This window comes from Melanerpes formicivorus, unplaced genomic scaffold (assembly GCF_026170545.1).
Source record: "Melanerpes formicivorus ecotype bairdi unplaced genomic scaffold, bMelFor1.0.p_v2 SCAF_11, whole genome shotgun sequence".
Classification (NCBI taxonomy): domain Eukaryota; kingdom Metazoa; phylum Chordata; class Aves; order Piciformes; family Picidae; genus Melanerpes; species Melanerpes formicivorus.
In genome coordinates, this window is record NW_027142363.1 from 10,899,233 (window position 1) to 10,924,583 (window position 25,351).

The 25,351-nt window shown below is 44.8% G+C and overlaps 1 protein-coding gene across 6 annotated transcripts in view; it reads right to left on the minus strand.

The window, feature by feature from the left end:
- TIAM1 (TIAM Rac1 associated GEF 1) overlaps window positions 1-25,351 on the minus strand; it is a 238,965-nt gene that overhangs the window by 70,250 nt on the left and 143,364 nt on the right. For all 6 annotated transcript variants that reach the window (XM_068144501.1, XM_068144504.1, XM_068144499.1 and 3 more), the window contains 4 exons: window positions 11,605-12,052; window positions 8,865-9,037; window positions 4,805-5,029; window positions 3,201-3,386 (listed from right to left, as the gene is read on the minus strand). In XM_068144501.1, the coding sequence (XP_068000602.1) occupies window positions 3,201-3,386; window positions 4,805-5,029; window positions 8,865-9,037; window positions 11,605-12,052 (1,032 nt within the window). The remainder of the gene's footprint in view (window positions 1-3,200; window positions 3,387-4,804; window positions 5,030-8,864; window positions 9,038-11,604; window positions 12,053-25,351) is intronic.

Below are 25,351 nucleotides of genomic sequence, written 5' to 3' on the forward strand. Positions count from 1 at the left end.
GGTTTCTCTCTTTCCTGTTTCCCATGGAAAGCACTCTGGGCATCCTGGAACTGACTCGTAATTCCTACAGGGCTGGATAAAGGCTTTCAAATAGCTCAAGGTATTTAAAGCCTGCACTTCCCTAAAGATAGCAACATTTGAAGGAGAGAGCAAAACACAAGGGGGAAAAAAAAATAAGGGAGTTTCAATGACCCTTTTGATAAGAGCAGTATTAACTGCCTGGGTACTTAAAAAATGGCCTGTGGCCAACCCATTGGAACTTAAAGATATTTGCCTGTACCAAGACCAAATATTTGGGGAGCGTTTCCAAAATGAGGAACCTCTGGTAGAAATTAGTGCAACATTAGTCAGAGGTGAAGTGTTTAAGCTGTAGTTTAAGTAGATTTCCCAAGTGGAGGTAGCCTTAGGAGAGCAAGCTCCTCTCCTGCAAAAAAGGGAGTGGTAGGAGATGGCAAGTATGAACATCAGCACCAGGTGAAGCTAGACAGACACACAGACAGACCCACCCTACCGACTTGGCTGTGCGCTTCCTGGAACACCTTTGTACAGGATTCCCACAACCGAAACTAGCTAAGTGTGACTGTCATTTGGCAACCCCAGTGGGAACACCTGAATCTCTGAGTGATGCCCCAAGCTATAAAGATGATAAACTGGTTATTTGGGTGCAGCAGATAAAAACACTCATATAAAGACAGGACGAACAGAAGGCTGGCTGCTGCTGTACCCAGGAAACTGTTGCTGTAATAATAATAGTAATAATAATAGTAATAATAATAATAATAATAATAATAATAATAATAATAATAATAATAGTAGTAGTAGTAGTAGTAATATAATAAACCAGGTTGGAAGAGACCTTCAAGATCATCGTGTCCAACCCATCAACCAATCCAACCCACCTAAACAACTAAACCATGGCACCAAGCACCCCATCAAGTCTCCTCCAGTGATGGTGACTCCACCACCTCCCCAGGCAGCCCATTCCAATGGGCAATCACTCTCTCTCTGTAGAACTTCTTCCTAACATCCAGCCTAAACCTCCCCTGGTGTAGCCTGAGACTGTGTCCTCTTGTTCTGGTACTGGCTGCCTGGGAGAAGAAACCAACATCCACCTATCTGCAACCTCCCTTCAGGTAGTTGTAGAGAGTGATAAGGTCTCCCCTGAGTGTCCTCTTCTCCAGGCAACCCCAGCTCCCTCAGCCTCTCCTCATAGGGCTTGTGTTCCAAACTCCTCACCAACTTTGTTGCCCTTCTCTGGACTTGTTCCAGCAAGTCAACCTCCTTCCTAAACTGAGGGGCCCAGAACTGGACACAGTACTCGAGGTGCAGCCTAACCAGTGCAGTGTACAGGGGTAATGGTGGTCCTCCTTGAGAAACATGGAGAAATCAAGGAAAAGGAGAACATAAACACTACTGCAAGCACCTCCATTTCCACAGCCTGGACTTGTGAGACATTTCCTAGTTGTACCTGGGACATTTGTGCAGAGGCACCTGGGAGACTTAGCACATACTCTGACTAACATGCTAGCGAACATCTTCAGGAGAGCTAGCGATGCCATGCTATCTCCATACAGCACCCAGCTCGAGCCTGAGCCTCGCTGCAACATCTCCACGCTACTGAGGGCAAAGGAGGACACGCCAGAAGAGAAGAAAGCACGTGTCTTTTCAAACACAACGCATTCAAAACAGGTTTTTTTTTCATTTGGCTCTCAAGAGACACCAGCATGAAGAAGCAGACTGTTTTTCAGGCCAACGCTCAGCGCTTTGCTAGATGCAAAAAAAGAAGCACAAATGCAAATTACAGCCTGGCACTTAAAAAAAAAACACACACATAAATCTACCAGCAATTATCAGGATGATGATGCTCGTCTCTTCAAACATAAAAGAATAACAACGCCCCTGACTGAACTACGGCTCTGGCTTCAACTGAAGGGTACAGCTGACATCTACAAGACACCAGTGGAGCTCAGCTATTCCTGTGAAGCTTCAGGAGTCCAAGCAGAAACTATAGGAAGTTGATTTAAACTCATTAAAAACCTATCACTGTGCAAGACATTTCCTCGGATTTTTACAGACTGGGTTGTTACACCAACTTAAGCAATCCTTTTAAACGTTATTTGCCACGTAAGTAGCATAGAAGAACATTTTCCCTCCTCCCCCCTCAAAAACATCAGATGTTGACAACAGGAGACTGGATATTAGGTAGTAATGGCTGCTTGCCCTGACAGCAGACCACTGATCTCATCACTTTTGCTCTCCCTCTTGCTTAAAACTGGCACCTGAGGAACTGTGTGCAGATGGTTTAGGGCCGAACGTCGCCAAGCCCTGGCCCAGGCTTGACCTGGCGCTGGGGAGGTTTAGGCTGGAGGTTAGGAAGAAGTTCTACACAGGGATTGGCCATTGGAATGGGCTGCCTGGGGAGGTGGTGGAGTTACCATCATTGGAGGTGTTCAGAAGGAGACTTGATAGGGTGCTTGGTTGCATGGTTTAGTTGATTAGGTGGTGTTGGATGATAGATTGGACGCGATGATCTTGAAGGTCTCTTCCAACCTATTCTATTCTATTCTATTCTATTCTATTCTATTCTATTCTATTCTATTCCATTCCATTCCATTCCATTCCATTCCATTCCATTCCATTCCATTCCATTCCATTCTATTCTATTCTATTAGTGGTTTAATCCATATCACAGTATCACAGTATCACTTAGGTTGGAAAGGACCTTGAGGATCATCGAGTCCAACCCATCAACACAGACATATATGGTAGAAAGCAAGCCATGTTCAAGAAGGTGTAAGCCAACAACACATGCTGAGGGCATCATACTAACTCCCATTGACTTCACAGGATTTTTGGACCAAGTCCATGAACACAGACATTAGAGATGAGATGAGCCTGGTCTTGTAATAAGAACATCTGTTTATAGAACTAATGTTTCTGCTGTAGATCTGGAAATTCTGAAAAATCATGTGTTTAGGAGAAGCACTGTGCTCCACTTCCATAAGGCTACAGCTTGCAAAGTATCTGCTTCTTAATCTATAGATGCACGCCTCTTTCGGGAAGCAGAATATTCTGCACACTAAGGTAAGGGCTCACTTCCCAGGTACAGACTGCTGTTTTGTCAACATGATCTCTGCATCAGATACATGAAGCCATTTGCAGGTTGGCAAAGCTGACCCCTGGCCTCTATTCAAACTTACCAGTGCATGAAACGAGGAGACTGAAAAGATTCCAAGGCGGCCCATTGCAACTTTTGTCGGGCGGCTGGCAAAAGCCAGCAGTCTTTTAGGGTTTGGGAGCTCCCCTCCTTGGAGACTAGCCAAGTAACAGCGGTACCGAAATAGGTCCATCTGGAACTGTTCAAGATTTTGTTCCCAAACAAAGATCTATGTACAGTGAGGATTGAGACACATGAGAAATGGAAAGAAGGAGAAAAAGGCAGGTAAATACCTTTAAAAAATGCCAGTGTTTCCAGTAGCACACATTTGTCACCGATGCTCATCTCACTCAAGAGCCCTTGAGCCCCCTGCTTTCCCACTTTCCCCAACCCTCTCAACTCCCAAAAGGATACAAGTAGTAAAATAGTTTTCATTAGATGGAAAACAACTTTTTCATACATTCATGGAAGAAGTCTTCTCCTGAGACAACTGCTCCTTTGATACAGCATTAATTAATAGGATTAAAATGTCTTTGTGTTCTAGGATTCTTTTCTAAGCAGTCCCTCAAGAGACTTCCTTCATGCATCAAGGGCGTCTGAGAAACAGGAAGACCAAACCCTACCAAATTCTACATACAGAGCACCCCAGACCAGCAGCTGCAGCAGCAGCACTGCTGTAAGCATCAACAGAGCTTGCCATACTTGAAAAAGCATAGTACACTGGGGATAATTAATCTTATCAGTGGAAGAGTGCTATAATCAGCCTATGTAAGGGCTTTAAATAATTCAAATTGCTGATAGGAAACAGTTTCAGTGTTCAGAAAAACTCAGTTATATAAAGAGAGAGACTGCTCTGCCTCCTCACTCTTGACTGACAGCCTTTGAGTGAAGCCCCTTCAATGGAGACAAGTATCTCCCCCTTTTACACCCCCTCTTCATGGGCTTCCACGAGGTAGGAAATCTCTTTAGCTTAGTGCATGATGGCCCCAGCCCTTCCCTATGGTTTGCATTACAGGCACATTTGGCAGCCGTGGTAAAGAGCTACAAACTAATGAAACAGGAGCCATATGTTAGTTTCTTAAAATAAGGTGGTGCTGCAGCAGCAGGAGAGACATCTGCTCTAGGCTCTCTGCTTCTGAAATACAGCTATGTTGTCCACTTGAAGTCAGAAGGAGCGATCTCAAGGGGCAGCCAGGGCTGCAGCCATGAGGTCATTGTAACAAGCAGAAAACAGTGATGGCTTCTGCATCCCATCTGCCAGCAGAAGAACCAGCCTCTTCCATACCTAAGACAATAGCAAAAGCAGCATTTGTTGGTCTACAACCAGCTCCTCCCTAAGGCATACTACTGCTGTGGCTTGGCAGCCTCTTCACGCCCCTAAAGCCCTCACTCAACCTCTGAGTGGCTAGACAAATCTCTTGCATGGAGGCCAGGACAGCCCACACTGAACCTTAGTACATGCTGTGTGGAGAAATGGTGCAGCCAGGGCAAGCCAGCACAGCTCTCCTGCAAATATGTCCTGCCTGCCCTGGGGAGCTCAGCCAGCACACACACAAAGCATAGTGGGAGGAGATGGGGATACTGTCAATCTGAAGAAGGCCTTCACTTTTTGCTAGGGATTTATTTCACACAAGCAAGAGAGATTACTTGATCCAGTATGGTCTTCTTCTTTTTGGAATCTGTAACTGAGGACAGTTGCATTTCACCCATTTTCTTCATCTTCTCATCCATATCAATCTTCTGCTCCAGCTTTTTAATCTCTGTTTTCAGAAGCTTGACAGTGTCCTCTTTGTGGTGCTGCCTTGCCACCGCTGTGGCACAAGCAGAATGGATTGCCGTGATCCAGTTCTCCAGTTCAGTTTGGCTGGAGGTCTGGAGGGAGGGGAAAAAGAAGTCAGCATCCTCTTTAAAATGAATTGGAGATTAAGAAATGCAACTCAAAGGGGTTTCCTTTCCCTTTGATCTTATGATTCAAAGCCTTAAATCGACTGATGAGAGATGTAATAAAAACCACAGGCCATTTTTGAGTCAGCACTTGGGCATTCGGCACTTAGGATTGCACCTGTACCTGTGCTGTGTTTCCAAGCAAGGTCTTAGGAATCACCTTCCTTTTTCAGTGTAGTATTGCCAGAATGTGTAGCCCAAGACTTACTGACATTGTCTAAATCCTCTCATTCCTTAAGTCAAGGAACATACCAGCCTCTGTGCTCTTCACAGCACAGAGAGCTTTTTTAGCATGCATCAGTTAGTAATAAACTGATGGCATAAAATGTGACCATGATACTTATGAGTTGCTTTATTATGTTGCATTGACAAGCAAGTTTGCCACTTATGATGGTGCCAAAGCACTCTGAACAAAAATGTTGCTATCCTTAAAGGCAGGCTCTTCATAGTTTTCACAACTGTGGTACTGTCCCTGCCTATGCATCTTGTAGCACTTTAGGAAAAAGGAATGTTCAAGGCCATGTTGGAGGAGGCTTTGAGCAACTGTTGGAGATCTAGATCTTGGAACCAGATGATGTTAAGGTTCCTCCCAATGCAACCCATTCTGTGATTTTATAATTCTATGAGAATCATCAAGGCTAGAGCATGGCACATGAGTACATTCCCATTAGAGGTCTTTGACAAAGAACAAAGAATATTTCAGTGTTCCTTTTCCAGACTTTCAACATAAAAAGCAAATCTTAGCTGTCCTATTAAACTTTAGTCCTTTTTACTGTAGGTTGTAAAACTAAATTTACAGCCAACTCAGAGTCACAGCAGAGTTTCTCTGAGTGTCAGCTTTTAGCAGGAACCACACTGGCATTTGGCTTGTGGCTGAAAAAGCAGCAAGGTGCCAAACCACCTTGTTCTAATTAAACTTTCTGATGGTACCTAATCTATTCATAGACAGCACAGTATGACTTCTCCAGTTGCCAGGATAGATAAAGAAGGTCACTCTTACTACTGTCCTGGCAGTCACAACTGGTCAGGTTCTTTGCCATGGTAATAACATTACCAAGCTCTCATTCACAGACAGGGTCTTACAATGTCTTACTGCCACTGCTGAAGACATGTTGAGGCCCTCTTGCTGAGGCATTTCTGATAAAAACAACTGTTTGCAGGTAGAGGACCCACTGCCTACAGCCAGGTCATGAAACCTAGCCCCCAATAGAGCAGACAGTAGCACTGGGCTTACAATAAGATGGTATGCTTTGGTAATTCTTAGCAAAACCATCATAGCAAAAGGTTTCTCTTATTAAATTTTCACATATTAACTGTACACCATTAGAATCAACTTCCCTTTTTGTTTAAAAAAAGAATCTGGAAAGAATTTCAGGAACTGAAGGCTCTCCTGATAGATGAGTAGGCATGGGGAATCACTCCACTTCTCAACAGAAGGGACCACATAAACAAGCTGCAAACATCTGATACATAAGTATACGGTGTCACATGTTGCTCCAAGCTCCTGGAAAATGCATGTGACATCTGCAAGTAATGGATTTGTGTAGGCATGATAAGAACTGACTGAGCAAGGAATCATCGTGTAGGAGGTATGTGATGTCTCTAGGTGCAATGCAGTGGGAAGGCTTGTTAAAAGATGTCCAATATCAGTACACATTACAAAGCAACCCTATTTTTCTCCCCAAGCACACAGTCTCCATAGGACGGAAATAGTCTCCCGGTTTCTTCTCATCAAAGTCACTACTACAGCAGTGTGTGATGTGTGGATGGATGTGTGTGACAGGAGCAGTTAAGTAACACGTGGTCAGCTGCTCTGAGCGCAGCAGAGCAAGCCCTACAGCACAGTCACTCACACATTACTTCCACCAGGGCAGCTGGTTTCTTTCACTTCTCCCCAAACCCATTCCTCCTTTCTCCTCTGCTTCACTAGCAATGTATAGGTTCTGTGGCAGAAGAGCTATATCAAGGAAAATTTTCTGCAAGGCAATCTAAATTATTTTCATTGAAAAGGTTCATTCTTTATTTTTCCCACAAAGTTACAAGAAAATCTACCCCTGGCATAATGACAGAGTGCTTCTCATGAATAACCCTGGGTGGCCACAAAAGAAATCATGTACTGAATGTGAACTTTTCAGTATTTAGCCATCCCCTGGCATTAGTTTTATGACAATTAAGGTTTTTCCTTAGTAAACTGCATGGGAAAGACTTTACAGCTCGGATGGTTAGATCAAGAGGAAGTGGTGCTCCACAGCCTTTTCAAGCACAAGCACCACACTTACCACCTGGATGAAGTTATCCCAGTGGCAAAACACGGTATGCCCTGCCCATGAAAGGCATAAAGCAGAAAGGAGCAGTGCAGTCTTACACTAACAGCTGAGGAAAATTCAGATTAAGCTGGCAGAGAAGCTAGTCTGAGACAAAAAAAAAGTTGCTTGTTTGTTTTGGGTTTTTTTCACAGTATCACAGTATCACTAAGGTTGGAAGAGACCTCGAGGATCGAGTCCAACCTATCACCACAGACCTCATGACTAGACCATGGCACCAAGTGCCACGTCCAATCTCCTCTTGAACATTCAGTCTCTTCAGGAGGTAAGCCAACACCACCTCCTTGGAGTCAGAATGGTTTGCTGTTTTTTCCTTTGTTTTGCACTAGTTTGAGAATCTAGCCTCTTGTTTAGGACAGCCACAAGGACCTATAAGGCAATTCCATTTAAAAGATGTGCTCTGTAGTACAGGGTAGGGATGATGGGGGTGGGGGGGTGTGTGTGTGTGTGTGCTCATCCTACCAAAGAGCAGTTTCTGGTTTAAGAAGGCAAAACACTCTGAATACCTTGTCAAAGGAAAGGGAAATAATTAAAGAATTCTTCTGGTGAATAAAACTGAATCAAAAGAGGAAGAAATGGCACCACTTGAGCACAGGCTGACAATTACAAGCGTGTGACACCTTGATTAGTGACACCTTGCTGTAAGAAAGTAGAATGCCAAATCCTAAAAATCACTCAGGGAAGCAGTAGTTTACCAAAACACAGAAATCCCTCTCAATGAAACACATCAGCTCATGTATGGACTTTGATTAACATACTGGATGCTTATTTTTTTTTAATGTACCCTGTGAAATTTCTGTTTTCTGACTAAAGAAATGAAACACACAATTTTAGCCTCCTCTTGGGCAACAGCAAGATGCTGACTAAGGTTTGTACAAGTACTGGAGGGGGAACTAGGTTTTGCAGCACCATTGGGAGAATATATGGAGGTCTAAAGTATCCCCTTGCACTTCAAACTCCTCCTGGTTTTCTAAACCCCTTGAGCCTCTCCATAAGGTCCCATTTTTGATATGTCTTTTACAAGACACAGGCTGTGTTACAGCACATTTAATGCACTATTGTTTGTGCTGTATGGTAACTGGCCTGGGCTGTATGTGATAAGCATGTTGGCAAACCATGCAAAACTCTCAGTTTTTACAGGGATGTAACAATCTTTCTTAATTCTTACTTTTTTTTTCCAACCATCTACACAAACAGGGACCAGTCAGTCAATAAAAGGAGCAGATCTGTAAGTGATTCACATGGGGAGCTGGGTCTCTTGAGTGGCAGCTGCTGGATATATTGTATCCTTCCTCTTGCACTGCCAGAAGAAAATCCCAAAGCTACTGGAGTTCAGCAGGATTCTTCACTGATCTGAACCAGAGCTAACATATCCTCCTTTGCTGGTGGGATGAAGGAGAATAAAAAAGCACTTTGTAAAACCTTCAAATCAAACCAACCTGAAAGAGGAAAGCATCCCCAAGGGAGTTGCTGAGACAGAAGACAAAGTCCTTCTTGGGGTGTTCAGGCACAGCTTGCACTATGCTGTTTTCCACCCAGACTGCATGCTTTGGGATGCTGTTGTGGTCAATGCCAGATCTGCCGTCAGTCTCATAAAAAAACAACGTGCATCCTAGAAGAGATGATTGTATGTTAGCAAGCAACACATTTAAATGCAGCATTCTCTGTGCAGTGCTAATGCTATTCATCTATGCAGCGCTAATACTTGGGACCATAAATCATCCCTAAAACTGTCACAGGGACGAGGGAGGATTTGCCAGGGCCTGTTCAAGTTTTCAGCCCCACAGCAGAGAGCACCAACAGTGACCCACTTGGCCTGACCAGACAGTGATTTTTAGACCGTGGGGGAATGCCACAAGCTGTATGGTGCACCAAGCTGTGCACTAGCAGGGCCATTTTATTTGCCTTATGACTGCTGAAACAGCTGCAGACAAGAGCAGAGAAGGGGTCACAGGTGGTAAAACACAGCCCCAGATAAGAAATATCACTTAAAGTCCCGAAGTGAGGACTTAAAGCCATCCTGTCTCACTGAGGGGACCAAAAGGATGACACAGGTATGATAGATGTCTCCTCTGGCTGTGCCCAGACAGCTGTGAGCCACTCAGCTGGCACTCTAGAGCAGACAGGCCCCCAGGCAAAACCTCCATGGTCCTTCCTCTGCCTCCTGCAGCTGTTAGCTGCTGCAGTCCCTGAAAGGCAAAGATCGAGTGATTTAATTACCGAATGCAGATGAGTAACTGAAAGAAAAACGGCCTGGAATGAGCTGTGCTTGCTGAAAGACTGATGTACACAAAAACACCAACAAATAAACAAAGAGCATAAACTAAATCCTTACTCCACTATTAACATTTCGTCTCTGACTCAAGGGTGATACAGCCAAAATGGAAACTGCAGCTTAGCTGGGGAGAGCAAACAACCTGCTTGGTTTTACCAAATAATCTCGACAATTCTCTAGGGCTGCAAAGAAAAGCCTGCAATCTGGGAGACCCTCAAAGAAGGGTCTCCTCTCCCTTCCACCTTCTCACATTGTCTACAACTATTTTAGACTAAAACTGGCACATTGTTTCTCTGCCACTGGGAACAGCCCTCTGGTGCAAAGAGATGCCCTGTTACCCAGCCTCTCAGAAAACTATTTGCAGCCAAACAATAGCAGCTGTTAACTTCAAAGGCTCGTTTAAACACTAACCTTATTAAAGCACTGCAATCTAAGGAGCAAACACTCCACTTGAGTCACAGCACTTTAAAATAACATCGTCCCTGTGCTCATCCTTCCCCTTTTTCCTCCCAGATGGCCCTTTGTTTGCCTGCTCCTCACAGCAAGACTTTCCTGCCACAGGGCCTCCCTTCCAGGAGATTAGGGCTCCCCACTGCCCCTAAGCCCTCCCTCTCTCTCATTTCCCCAATCTCTCTAATCACCCCAAGGAAGAGCTGGCACCTCATTTTGCTGTTGGTTTTAAAGTAGTGCCACACAGTTTTCAAAAAGAGTGCTCTGAAAAAGTGCTCTGCAGGCCAAATAGGATTGTAACTGTACTTTGGTAACCAAACCTACAGCAGGGGACATGGCTTTGCTTCCTCTGACTCACAGGCAGGGCCTGTTACAGTGGCAGAGAGCGAGGTCAGTCCCAAAGCCCTGCTTTCCATTTTGCTGCTAATGCAACTCCGTGAAGATTAGTTAGAGGTCACTTTTGGAGGCCAACTCCTGAGTTTCACTGCTCTGGTAACATTTATGTGCATTTATAAGCACACAGACCCAAAAAGGGGTTGAAACATGCTCCTAGTAGGAACTGTAAAAATTCAGAGAGAAAAAGGTCTGTGGCACAGGCAACCAGCAGGACAGCCAGGTGCTAAGGGGCTGCATGCTGCAAAATGGGTGACAGCCACAGCCAATGTCTCTCAAGTCAAAAGCCAGCATCAATGACCAAACCATGGCTTCTCATCCACACCATGATTGTTTTGCAGCTCTCAGGGCTTTTCAACTCATGAAGCACATCTTGGAGAAGGAGACACCAAGGTTCTAAGCATGAGAAGAATGCATGCATAGATGGAGTCCCTGCATGCCAGGAGCCAACATCATCACTAGCAAACTCTCACTGTCAGGAGCCCGTGGCTGCACCTGGGTATTCAATTTATCAGCAAATCATAGGCCTGTTTTTTAAGGAAAATACCCAGTGCTTGGAGAAGCCACCCCAGGTGGTGCCAGCAGGACTCAAAGCAGAGTATGATCCCGCTTCAGTGCTGCAGTTACGTGTCTTGGTCTACATAGTATCATAGTATCATAGTATCATTCAGGGTTGGAAGGGACCACAAGGATCATCTAGTTCCAACCCCCCTGCCATGGGCAGGACACCCCACACTAGATCAGGCTGGCCAGAGCCTCGTCCAGCCTGGTCTTAAACACCTCCAGGGACGGGGCCTCTACCACCTCCCTGGACAACCCATTCCAGGGTTTCACCACGCATGTCATGCATGTCAAAATGTTAGTGTGTCAATAAAGATCAAGTAAAAGCCACCTTTAAAATCCATCAAGAGGACTCCTCACACTTGATGTTCATTTTAGTGAAGTTCACAGCAACTTTTGTTAAGAGTCTATACTACTGATTCCTTCATCTGCAGCAGTACACAACCCACAGGACACTAAGAATACTCATCTGGCTAAACCCTTGCACACTTGCTCTGTACCTTTCAGGGAAACCCAGTAGTGCTTCCATTTCCTGCGCGTCGCCGACTCCACTTTCTTGTTCTTTTTGTGCACCAAGAAGTTTTTCACTGCCAGAGCCCCAGCTTTCCGTACCGTGCCCTGAGCAGCCGTCAGGAGGATGTCTGACTGCCCTGGGGAGCTAAGGGTGCCACTGCTCTGCTCATCACTGAGTGCAGAGCCGGCCTCCTCCAGGTTCTCACTGTTGGTGGTGCTCATCTCAAGCTCCCGGCGGAAGTTCTCATACACCCCCTGGCGAATCCCATCGCCCGTGGAGCTGCTCCCGCTGTCACTGCCAATGAAAGCCCGACTGGCCGTTGGGGAGTAGCTTGAGTTGGTAGCGTTGGATCGTCTAGAAAGGAGGTCGGTATCCGTGGCTGCTCCTTCGATGCCACTGTCAGTGAACTCGCTCCCCTCGCCTGCGTTGACATCCTAGTTGCAAGAGAGACACAGCACAAGATGAAGAGCCTGGCTGTGCCTGGCCTTCTGGGGACACCAACAGAACCTGACACGCCCAGGTAGCACTGCATTTCTTCACACCCCCCCATTTTGTCTGGCACTCGAAACCTCTTCTTCTGAAGACAAACAACTGGAAGAAAAGGTATGGTAGGCAGAACTTGGAGCACAGTTTCAGAAAGACCATCCACACACAACTTCAGGTGGTGCCTCCACAGCCTTAGCATTTTTGAAACATGAGATCCAGCATCCTCTGTTTACATCAAGCTAACAGAACAGCGCGAAAGGTTTTGCAAAAGGAGAACATATGGTAGCAAAAATTGGCAGTGTCAAGAAAAGCAGTAATCAACCTACGCGTTTTGGGAAGAAAACATTGATGTTGTACATTCACACCTACCGCTGAAGAGACATTTCAGACATCCGAAGTTTGTCATTTGCGGATTATGTAACCAAAAAGGCGCTTTCTTTTCTCCTGAGAAGTTAATGAATTTGAGATCGCTTCTGTTTCCTGTCACCTCTGTGTCACAAAACTAATGATGGGCCACGTGACATCCCTTGCTGAATCCCACAGTGACAGACCTTGCCAAAATAGCGCCACAGAAGGCCCTTCCCAGACCCCAAGAGCTTGCAGTTGAAGGATCGGGAGAGACAAGACTATGAGCAAAACAGGAAACGTGATGAATTCAGGTTTCAAAGGCTTAGAGGCTCAGCCTGTCCCCTGCAACAAAACTAGTGTCCAAAAGGGGCTAACCACTACCATTCCAGCATCTAAAGGCATCTGGGGCAGTTTTTGAAGGAGGACAAAAAAAGGCCAAGCCCTTTAGGTGACGGGGGAAAGACAGAGCCAGGGCAGAAGATGCAAAGGGGAATATGGCCAAAACAACAGGAATTTCAACCTCTGTCTCTCCTGCAAGAGTAGCTGGTGCTTGATTTACAAGTTTAAAAGCAAAAATAAATAAAGGGGAAGTCTCTGAGAAGAGGTGGCAGAATGTGGTATTTATTTTGAGAGAAAACAAGCTTCTAGGTACTGCTTCAAGCATTAGTTTTCTATGCAGCCAAAAGCAGCTCTGCGAAAACCGAGAAACCCTCCACTGAGCTCTGTTTGAAACCTCCCTCCTGTGGAGCAAGAGCTGGATGAGGAAAGCTTCGGGGGAGGGGTGTTGGTGAATTCCACTAACTTTTAAGGCATTAATTTGTAACGGATGGGCTTGCTCTTTATAAATGCTGTCTCTCAAGGGAGACATGGAGTCCAGTTGGAAGAATAAGCGGTTTCCTTCCCCACTCAATGAGCACAGTTATCCTACTCAGCCTGGTTATTTAATGCAGCACACAATGATAGACAAGCTGTTCTGGACAGGCCAATATCCCTCTATTCCCACTGCATGTGAAAGAGCTGAGAAGGCTTCCTGTAAATGCAGTCATCTGCCCATACAGAGCAGTTTTGGCAACCACACGGGTTTTTTCCTGCTGTTCCAATACACTTGTTTTTTGGAAGCCAATTACCTTCCCATTCTTATGGCACTGCAAAGGAGCAATATCTGGAGAGTGGAAATGGCGCTGCTCAGAAACCAGTGTTTACAAAACACTGTCATGAGTGAGTTCTTGCACTCCAACATGAAAAGCTGGTTAGTGCAGCTTTTGATGAGAGCGCTCCATCCGAAACCCTGTGCATCAGGGAGCCAGGACTAGCACGGCTGCTCAACGCTCACAGGCCCAAGGCACCGCCTCTCTTCCAACAGTGCTACATCAGCGTAAAACCAGAGCACCAAAGAGCTGAACCTGAGCCCCCAAGTTCAGTGGGATAATTATTCCCATAGAATGACAGGGGTCTGTGTTTTTTTTCTGGGCCCTTCCTCCTCTGTAATTTTTTTAAAGGACAAAAGTGTGCCACTCATACCCTACAAACAAATCTGCATTCTGCAGGGAGGACACAGTCTCAAACTGCGCCAGGGGAAGTTTAGGCTTGAGGTGAGGAGAAAGTTCTTCACAGAAAGAGTTGTTGGCCATTGGAATGTGCTGCCCAGGGAGGTGGTGGAGTCACCATCCCTGGAGGTGTACAAAAAAGGACTAGACGTGGCACTTGGTACCATGGTTTAGTAGTCATGAGGTGTTTGGTGACAGGTTGGACTTGATGATCTTTGAGGTCTTTTCCAACCTTATTGATTCTATGATAATGGTGGCCTCAGAGATTAAAGCCTTGAGATGTTTATTTTAGGTTGATCATTTAATAAATATGTCTCACAACTATTTTATCCATGTTAGACAAAAAGCAGAGTCAATTCCAAAATTTTATGCTGATGGAACTTTTATGAAATATATTTCATGCCTCAACTAGAATCAGTTGGTTTAAAAAAAATAAAGAGCTACTGAAACAGACCACCAGCCTGATGGGAGATAGGATTTGAAATTTGGCCAACCAGTGTACACAGAAAACCTTCTTGGTAGAGAAGTTTTTTTGGAGTATTTTTTTCAAAACCAGAAGTGTACACAGAGACGTTCAAGCCCAACACTGCAATGCAGACTCTCAAGGTTCCTCATGCCCTTCTTCTTTTGTAACCTTGATGAGTCACATTGCCTCAGTTTCCCTGTCCTTAAATGGGGATTATACTCTGCAACTGATAAAAAACTGAAAGGATGGAAAACTCAGAGTGATTGTTACACATGTTCATGAGCTTAAATCTTAACACATTTTCACAGTATCACAGTATCACTAAGGTTGGAAGAGACCTCGAGGATCATTGAGTCCAACCTGTCACCACAGACCTCATGACTAGACCATGGCACCAAGTGCCACGTCCAATCTCCTCTTGAACACCTCCAGGGACAGTGACTCCACCACCTCCCTGGGCAGCACATTCCAACGACGAATTACTCTCTCAGTGAAGAACTTTGTCCTCACCTCAAGCCTAAACTTCCCCTGGTGCAGCTTGAGACTGTGTCCTCTTGTTCTGGTGCTGGTTGCCTGGGAGAAGAGACCAACCCCTTCCTGGCTACAACCACCTTTCAGGTAGTTGTAGAGAGCAATGGGGTCACCCCTGAGCCTCCTCTTCTCCAGGCTAAGCAACCCCAGCTCCCTCAGCCTCTCCTCACAGTGCTGTGCTCAAGGCCTCTCACCAGCTTTGTTGCCCTTCTCTGGACACATTCAAGTGTCTCAATGTCCTTCTTAAACTGAGGGGCCCAGAACTCAACACAGTACTCAAGGTGCGGCCTAACCAATGCAGAGTACAGGGGCACAATGACTTCCCTGCTCCTGCTGGCCACACATTTTGCAAACATCTATATAATCTTTACCTCAACACAAGTGATAGGCTAGACAGGTCAAGTGATCTTCTCAGTGTAATGATGCAGCTCTGCCCCTAACCTCTCTTTGTTCCCTGCACTCCTTTTTCTCTTTTAAATATGCCCTATCGAAACCTAGCCAACCAATTCAAGCCTTTTCGTAGGAGCAGGGTCTGAACATACAAAGATCAGAACAGCTCAAAACCTACGGCCTGCAAATATTGTTCATGTTCATGAATCATGAAACGCAGCATTGAGCACTTTTGGAAGTCTGCTGTATGAGACCATTGGTCTCGGGGCTAGTAGGGTTAAGAGCATTCATTGCACAGGTCTCTGACTTCTGAGTTCCTGCTGCAATGTCAGCTTGTTCTCATCGGAGGGTACAAAAAGGTCTCAAGAAGCATCCAGCATCTGCTCTGGCCATCTCACAGTGCTATAGTCTGCAGACTGAAGGGCATTCAATTAGGAGCTCACCAGAAACTACAGAGGTTTTATGTGTGCTTCTGCAGAAACATGCCAAGGCCAAAGGGGTAACACTCTCAAGCCAGATAACAAACCCTATCTTTGATGAAGGCATCACTGGGGGCACAAAAATACTCCTGAACATATTCAAATGAGGATGATGAAAATTAAGCATCTCAACAGCTTGGCTCTCCACTGATAAGATCAATGTGGATACACAGGCCCCTAGCTTTGGTGTCCAGCTTCAAAGTTGCTGGTGACATAGTCACCATAGCCTACTGGGCAGAAGCAAAGTGAACACTGAGTAATTTTCAAGAGAGTTATAAAAATTTACTCACGTTTCCTGCTCAGGTTCTCAAAGAGAGTCTCATGGGTCTCAGCAACATCTCTCTCCTCTGAGGAAGATATGTTATCATCCCAGGTCCGTGTTGGGATGTGCCACAGGGGCTTGCTAACAAAACAGGTGTTTCACTCCTTGTCAGGAGTTCCTAGGCAAAGACTCTTGAGACTGGGGGTGAACTACAGGCAGAGCTCCACCTTCACTATGGAGTGCAGGCTCTCCACCATAGTGCCAGCATGTGCCAAGCACACTGCAGGAGCTGGGAGACAGGTGAAGATTGTAAAATGCATGTTTCTGAAGCCCATAGATTTGGACATTATACACAGATAATAACAAATCACCAGCACATTACTCTGGACTTGTAATTGCTGTCACCATGGGGTTGTGTTTTATTTCATTGGTTAATACCCCCCAATTTTTCATTCAGCTTGTGTAAGATTTAGGACACCGCAATGAATATTTTGCACCTCACTAGAGATCTCATGCTTGCTATTTTCAGGCTGACAAACAGCTGCCTCCACACAGAGGAGTATTTTAGCCTGGATAGACCATCCCAGGAACAAAATGCAAGACTGGAACCAAAATCTGTGCTGCGCACTTAGCCATTCGGTGTTTACCTAGCTTTGGGCCTGGGTGGACAAGAGGGCAACACAAGAGGGAGGTGGAAATCATTAAATTGGTCACACCAAGTAAAGAGCCTGTAGCAAAGAAGAAAGCATATTTCCTCTAAGAGAGATGGGGAGGTTCTTAGCATTTTGCAAACTCAACAGGTCTTTAGTCCATAGAGACAGCAAGCAGGATACACAGGGGGCTTTGTCCCTGCAATTTAAGATTGCTCTGTGGAAAGCAGGTAGCAAGTTGAATAAAGACCACCGGCTGAGGAAGGAACTAACTAAACAGCCTGTAGCAACTGTGTTGCATTGTGAGCCTTGATGGAGAGGTGGTAAGTAGTAGCACAGTTTCCTCTGGTATCTGGGATTCCTGCTGCTGTTGAATATAATGGAGGAGCAGTGACATTCCTTGCACTGTCAGTGCTACAACATCAGTTTGTAAATATCCAAAGTTTATGAAAGGACATTCAGCAGACTAGCAGAGAGAAAGAGAAGGGAAAGATGGAATGTCCAACACTAGATTGACTCAGCACAGAATGAGAAGCCAGGGACAGACTGAATGGTGCCATTGTTACCAACAAGGACACAGTGGGGCCCAGCAAGCAGGCCACGTGCCCAGAGAGCTACAACAGCATTCGAGCGTAATGAAGTGGAATTATCACAGCCCCATCAAATACAGAGAACAATTGAACTGATGAACCATTTGGGTAAAATATTAGTGAAAGAATTAGCAACCCACTTAAATATATGGGGTTTTTTTCCTCACATGAATGCTGTGTTTCACACAAAGCAAACCAGAGGGGAATAGAACTGTAATGCAAGCTACATCCAGCTAATGTACTCTGGTGCTGTTGGTCTTGCGTATTTGTCACGTGATATTCACACATCCATATGTATGCCACAGATGCATTTGTTAAAAATCTCTTGCTGGATTTAGAAGACACACAGAAAAAATTCCTTTTGCTTCAGAAGAAATGCCTACCTTCAGCTAGAAAAATCAGGAGAGGAGTTTGGTACAGATTCCACGTGCCTATGCACCTTTGTTGAATATATTTGGTACTGGCCTCTCCTAGCAAGAGGCCACTGGATGGGATAAACCTTGCCCAACTCCCCAGCTTGTAACTCGACACATGATGCATTTACCAAACTTTCCACCAACAGTCATGTTACAGACACTATTAAAATGGCTTCATGAATCACTTTCTCCTGCTTGACTGACAGCAGTGATTCATTGGCAGTTTAGGCACATGGGATTGACTTAGCTGGAAAAGGCTGACTTCCCTAATATAAACAGTCACTTATATGGTTAAAACTTCTTTCTAAATTAACCATTAGATTAAAAGTACTCGTTAGTAAAAGGTGACTGAGTAGGGTTTTTCCTTGGAAGGGGCTTCCTCCCAGGAGAATGCAAATCCTCTGCTCCCCATCCTGTTTAGCAACAGAGGAATAAGATGTTCATATTCAGCAGCATCCTGAAATGGCACATAACCTGTCTGGGTGCTAGTTAGGCAAGCATCATGGAATATATTTAAAAGAGATGGATAAGAAGCCTGATGGTTTGCATGCTTTTATGTGCCTGCTGTCTCTTTGAAGCTCCTATGTAGAAAAAGATTGGCCTGATAAGTGTTTTTACTTTCTTTTCAGCACTGACTTTACCATCATTTGATTGTCAAGGTGGTCAGTTAAGGTCCAAGTTACTCCAAATCAAACCGAAATCCCTTCTCCAGAGTTACCTGAACCCCTGGTAATTAATGCCTTAAATGATTTATCTGTCTTGAAAAGAGTCAAAACACTTACAGAAACAAAGATAAATCATAAATTGCAATTGAAACCTGAGTGGGGAAATGGTTTTAAAGCTGCAATGCAGATATAAAAAAGCAACTTCATAGCTTGCTCTGTCTGGGAGGAATATAGTTCTAAAGACTGTGACAAACATACAGAACCATGCTCACATAACTCACTGTAGACTCAAAGGTATTAATGACATGAAGGATATGTCCTACCACAGCAATGAATAAATCCCCTCAGTGGTAGTTGATATCAAAGAATGTTTTGAAGACATCTAGAGGCCTGCATGCAACAGGACAGTAATCTCTCAGAACTAGCCACAATACAGTGATTTGGAGAACTAAACTGACAGCCACAAACCAACAAGGACCAACTACAGCTTCCTGTTGAATTAGATGGGGTTTGTTCACGTCTCCTAGGAGGGCTCACAAGTCCAGTGAGGCACAGTTACAAGCCAAGTCCAACTTGTATGTGCATATCATAGTGAAATGCTGGTTTGTTACCTTTGGGAACTCCAAGAGATCAGATACTTACATGTATAAGCAGCTTTGGTTCCTACATCTGTACACTCCTCATACTGTGGCAGCAGTTCCTCTGATGGCTGTAAAGAATCAAAATCCAAAACAAACCCCAACCCTCACATGTGCTATTAACGTTGCTAAGAGTAGTTCAATAAGCAAGCAGGGTTTGGCCATGGCTTTTGAAATCAAATTCACTCTTGACCAAAAGGTACTAGCCCAAACCCCTAGGTATTTCTCCTAGTAGTAAGCTTCATTCTTATTATGAAAGGATGAATCACAGTCACAGGTTTCTGGGCAATAATCCCTGGGAAAGTCTTAAGGCACAGATTTCGGTTCCAGGATTCCTTTATGAACTTGTCTAAGTGAATGCTGTACAATGTAATTTGGCACCTTGGAAAGACAGACAAGGCACTGGGTGCCAGGCACCCAGAACATACTCAAATATGGGAAGGAGATGTGTGTGCATCCACTTTGCTTCTGTGGAACAGGCAGGCAGTAAACCCCAATGGATCAAGCATCTAACAACCTTGTTCCTTTGCAGGCAACTCAGATTGTACACATGGATGTTACCTCAGTATTACACTTGGTACCCTCACTTGATGTTAAGCTACCACATTAGCTTGGTGCCTCTAAGGCAGGAGCTGGGAATATTTTTGGTTCACTGACACTGCACATATTTCCCAGATAATAAGTGGGCCCTTCTTTTCCCTGCAGCCCTCAGGAAAGTACAGCTCTGAAGGATTTGCCAGCTGTGAGACAGAAAATACTGAAAATGAAACTATCCCCATAAAGCTGCAGGGAAACACATGGGACAGTTTTAGCCTTCTCTCCAAGGAACTGTGTGAAGCTCTTCACTGTCTCAGGTTGGGGCACCAGTTTGTAAACTGTTCATGTTCAGAAAGTTAGTTCAAGTTAGTTCAGCTTAAGAGCTAAGTATCTGATAATGGGAAGGAGGACTTGGGGGGGGGGGTATTTTGCTTTTTGATAACATGAGAGAAATCCAAGCCTGTGAGGGAACACATAAAGGGCAACAGGACCCTTAGCAGGAAACAGCACACAGCACTACCATTGGCTCTTCCCTGGCTTTTAAGGGGTGTTAAAGCACATCATAAAGCTTCCTGCAGTGAGGTCCCTGCACACAGCTTCTGAAACCTGTGCGGATCTGGGGTGGACATCCACTTTCCATCAGCAGCAGTGGGAAGAAGTCTCAGTGCTTGAATGCAGGTGTTTAATCCCTCTCTTCTCAAAAGATATGATGAGGAGTCCTCAAAATTGGTTTTGCTTTCATCCCAATGGACCACCCAGCTGAAGGAAGTTTGTAGAGGGATTGAGCTAACCATAAGCTAACGCAAGCAGCCTAACTGTGTGCGAGCTAAGCAAATGGCAACATGCCTAACCAAAATCCTTGAAGTAAAATACAAGGTTAGGTTACTTTTTGTTCATTCAGTGCCAAGAAGAGACAATTCTTACTGAGAAACATAATAGAGGGGAAAGAAGTGAGAGAGGGGGAAAGCTGCTAGAACAGTAGCTTGAAACCAGAATGTCACCCGGGAGGTGTTCACCTGAACAATCATCTAACTTAAGGGAGCAGGGAAATGTCTGCCATCTGGGATTACCACTAGTCACAGGATCACATGCTGAAGCTCTCTGAAAAGAAACATTCACTGGAGCTCTTCACTGGAAAGTGGAACTGCAAATTGCATCCATCTAAGTAAGCACAGCCCAGCAAACAACCAGCTGCAGCAACCTGTCTGTGATTTTTAAGTGGAAAGTACTTGAAACTGAAAACATGCAATGTATATAGCTTTACAGAGAACACAATTATTGCCAAAGGTACAAGAACTTTAGAAACATAAATTACAAAGTCCTACTGTTTAAAAAAACATGCCTGCATGGAGGTAGATCAGATATCAGGGCTGCTGATTTGCTTTCCATTGGCTTCAGACCAAGAGCGAAGGAAGAAAAACAACTTAGGATCTTGAAAAAGTATCAAAATATTTGCCAGTAAAGAGCAAAACACTCATTTTCACTTGCTCTTTTTCCTGAAAATAGTGGGGTAGAGTTGGGTGCTCTTCTGAAGGGAGTGACTGCTGTTTGCTTTAAAATATCCTGAATAAGCAATATACCTGATTGAATCTCATCCATCTGAGAAGGGCAGCCTGGTGACCGAGTAGGAAAGGCTTCTGAGAACAGAATAGAATAAACCAGGTTGGAAGAGACCTTCAAGATCATCGCGTCCAACCCATCATCCAACACCACCTAGTCAACTAACCCATGGCACCAAGCACCCCATCAAGTCTCCTCCTGAACACCTCCAGTGATGGTGACTCCACCACCTCCCTGGGCAGCCCATTCCAATGGGCAATCACTCTCTCTGGGTAAAACTTCCTCCTGACCTCCAGCCTGAACCTCCCCTGGCCTGAGACTGTGTCCTCTTGTTCTGGTACTGGCTGCCTGGGAGAAGAGACCAACCTCTGCCTGTCTGCAACCTCCCTTCAGGTAGTTGTAGACAGCAATAAGGTCAGCCCTGAGTCTCCTCTTCTCCAGGCTAAGCAGCCCCAGCTCCCTCAGCCTCTCCTCATAGGGCTTGTGTTCCAAGCCCCTCACCAACTTTGTTGCCCTTCTCTGGACACGCTCCAGCAAGTCAACCTCCTTCTTAAACTGAGAGGCCCAGAACTGGACACAGTATTCGAGGTGTGGCCTAACCAGAGTTTATGTCTGGAGCCCTCTATTTATTTGAGCTTTCCTCCAGGCTCACACTGAACCCACTTCGAGTTAGCTAGGCTGTAGATAGCTCATTAGGTCTGCTCATTATATGGGTCTGGTCATTTAGACCCACAGAAAACTGCCACACCGGCAGCCAGCAGGAACCATACGTGGATTTGCAAGCAGTTTATGCTGGTGCAAGATTGGACAGCAACCAAAACAAGTATCTCACAGTATCACTAAGGTTGGAAGAGACCTCAAAGATCATCGAGTCCAACCTGTCACCACAGACCTCATGACTAGACTAAGTGTCTTCTCCAAGCCCATTTCCAGCCCTTCCTTCAACTTGCTGCCCTGTGGCTAGTAGCTGAAAACAGAAATTCTTGATTTTAATAGGATTGTTTACCTGGAGGCTCAGCAAAGTGCTCATCCAGCAGGATTCAGCCCTTTGAGTCACTCAAGCCAAACCACTCAAATCAAAGACCTCCAGCTTTAGGAGATTTGGAGTGCATGCAGCTCAGGCTATATTTGAAGACCCTGGGAACAACCTCCCAACCTGTGTCTGTAAGATGTTATGGGACGACACATGAAGAGGGGCTCGATTCAGTGGGATGCACACCCCAGCTGCAAACCAGAAACATCTCACTTCTAGGTACTTCCTAAACTATGTGTCATTTAATTATAATTTAATGACACACAACTTAGCCTTTATTTTTCCTCAATTCATCTAGAGTCAAACAACTAAGATTAAAGATCTGGGTCAATCTGATTAAGAATCATACTGAGGCTGAAAATAGCTATGATTTCCAGACTATAGAGTGAGATGTACAGCATTACTTTAACAGGAGCAGAGCTTCAGATGCTGAAGATACTCTGCCTCTAAAGGCAATGATCAAGGAGAGCTGTAAGAGCAGGCTGTAAGGTCACAAGTGTTATGCAGGAGAGTGAACAGGATGCAGGAGAAGCCAAAGGCAGAAAATTATGTCTGAAAAGAGAATTCACAGGGGACAGGCCAACCCAACAGTCTTGGACACATTCCTCACTCAGGAAGACTCAAATCACTGACCTTCTGGCATCAAGGATTCCCTGAAGGGAAATTCACCCTGTACTCCCCCAGATTTTTCCTTTCTTTTTCTGAGCACTTGGTATTTGGGGAACAAGGTATAGGGCTGGATAGAGCTTTCATGTGACTTGACCCACTGTGGGTCGTTTCTGTTTTGATGTTATATTCTCTGTGCCATAAATCCATTTGTGAAAAAGCTGTACACAACCTAAACCCCAGCATCAGCTCTCTGGAGTTTAGCCATCCCAAGGAATGCAATAAACCACTACAACCTGTCATAAAACTCCCTGAGATAGTAAAAAAACAATAATATGGACTGGAAAGGTATTCTAATTTTAGACTAGTTTCTCTGTAAGTCAGTCTTGATCTAATTCCCACAAAAACCTTGGTTTCATCTCCTGCATATGCTGCAAATTTTTAATATAGAACTTTTTTTTTTAAGGGTTGAGATCCCAAATTCCTTCAGGCTACCTACAGAGGCCTAAAAATAGCAGTAAACTTGGAAATCAGACAAAAGGGGATTTAATGCACCTAGGACAGTCTGGGGCTGGTGCCGAAGGAAGTGCAGTTTCCAAGGCAGTTGGGCTGGAAGTTTGTTCACTCTCCCCCTGCTCAGTTTCACAACAAACACTGAACCAAAGACACTGTAAAATAAGCTTTGCTTTTCCTTTGGAGTTGAGGGACATCTTCTTGCTGTTCCTTCTCAAAAGTTATGTAAAACATCTGGACTGTGCCGCTGTAACGCTAATGATGGAACCGAGCTTTCTGGAGGAAATCAGAAACAAAGCTCAGAGAGGAATGAGACACTTTTGTTGTATGTGAGTGGTTAACCATGCAGAAATGCTTGGGCCACAGCCTCTAATGCAAACAGGTGCCACACTGTGCTCTAAACACTCCTTGTAAAACACCACGAATCCTCTAGAAAAGACAGTCCACCCACAGCTTCACACCTACAAGAAAGTACTCCCAATGTCTTCCCCCATGAAGCAAATACCAGGACTGGAAGCCTGTGAAGGTCCCTGGCTTCAATGGCCACAGCCACCCACCACCTCAACCATTATGAGAAACAGCAGAGCAGAGTGAAACCTGCAGTGCATTAGCTAGCATTAGGTCAGGCTAGCTTGTGACAAATAGTGGTGGATGATAGGTTGGACTCAATGATCTCAAAGATCTCTTCCAACCTGGTCTATTCTATTCTATTCTATTCTATTCTATTCTATTCTATTCTATTCTATTCTATTCTATTCTATTCTATTCCATTCCATTCCATTCCATTCCATTCCATTCCATTCCATTCCATCCCATCCCATCCCATCTCATCTCATCCCATCCTAATTTGCAGCAGATATCCATGAACAGACACACTGCTGGCACTACAGCAGGGCAAGCAGATTTTGCCATGTGACCAGAACATCTTCTGGACATGCAAGATGTCTTCACTTGACTGCCCTTATAGTGTGAAATGTCAAAAGAAGTTCATGCTCTGTGTAAGGCTGTATCCTCACACTTGATGGTTTAGTGAAAACAGCAGTCAGAAATCATCCACACAGGGGATATACAGAATAAGAAAGCTGTAAGACAGGCTTGGAAGTGGCACAAAACCCCACCTCAAGGTTTCCATTCCCCTCCTGAAATTTCAGTTAGGGCTCTTAACAGCAGGGGAGCATGTGGTGCCTTTGAACATCTACCACCAGGAGGAGGAGAAAGTCATCCACAGGCAGATGTTTAGCTGCAAGGACACAACAGGGCCATTTCACAAAATCTGGATCCCAACAAGCAGGTTCTAGAATCCTGGGGATCCCACAACCCACAGTCAGAACAAGCTGTATCCAACCAGGGCTTGTCTCCCTTTGGGTGAAAATGTCAGCCAATTAAGCTTTTTCTGCCTACATCACATTAGCTCAAAAAGCCAAAGAGGATCCCAGCAGAGCTCTCTGGGAGGTCTCACCTCAGCAGATCTGAACCCTTAATATTAAAATGTTACAAAAAACCCCCAGCACCACTGCGTGGGTGACCCAAAGCCACCCTGTGAATATTAATCACTTCTGCATACTGAATATAATTGTCTCTCCAGTATGAAAAAGCTTTCCTTCTCAATTATTGGAAAGTGACTCCCACAGTTCAATTTAAAGTTTAAATTTGGAAGGGACTTTTTTTTCCCCCTTTCTTCAGTGTAAACCACATACTTGTAAAGGACTCATGGATAAGGTAACAAAACACACACAGCTGTGATTGCGGCATCTCCGTCCTGTGATACAATCAAGGATGTGTTTTCTTCAGTAACAGTGGTCAGCACACCACAAACAATTACAGTTGCTGACAACTTCTACTAAGTTTAGCCTGTACAGAAAATATGGTGATGCACCTATAGTTGAACATGCATGTCACAATGGCTGGATTTAGGAATCAAACACAAGGGCACAAGTCAGTGGCTATGGTCTCACCTTGCACTCAGGGACTCCTGCTTTTAGGGACCTCCTTGGGAACTAGACTACTCAAAAGTTA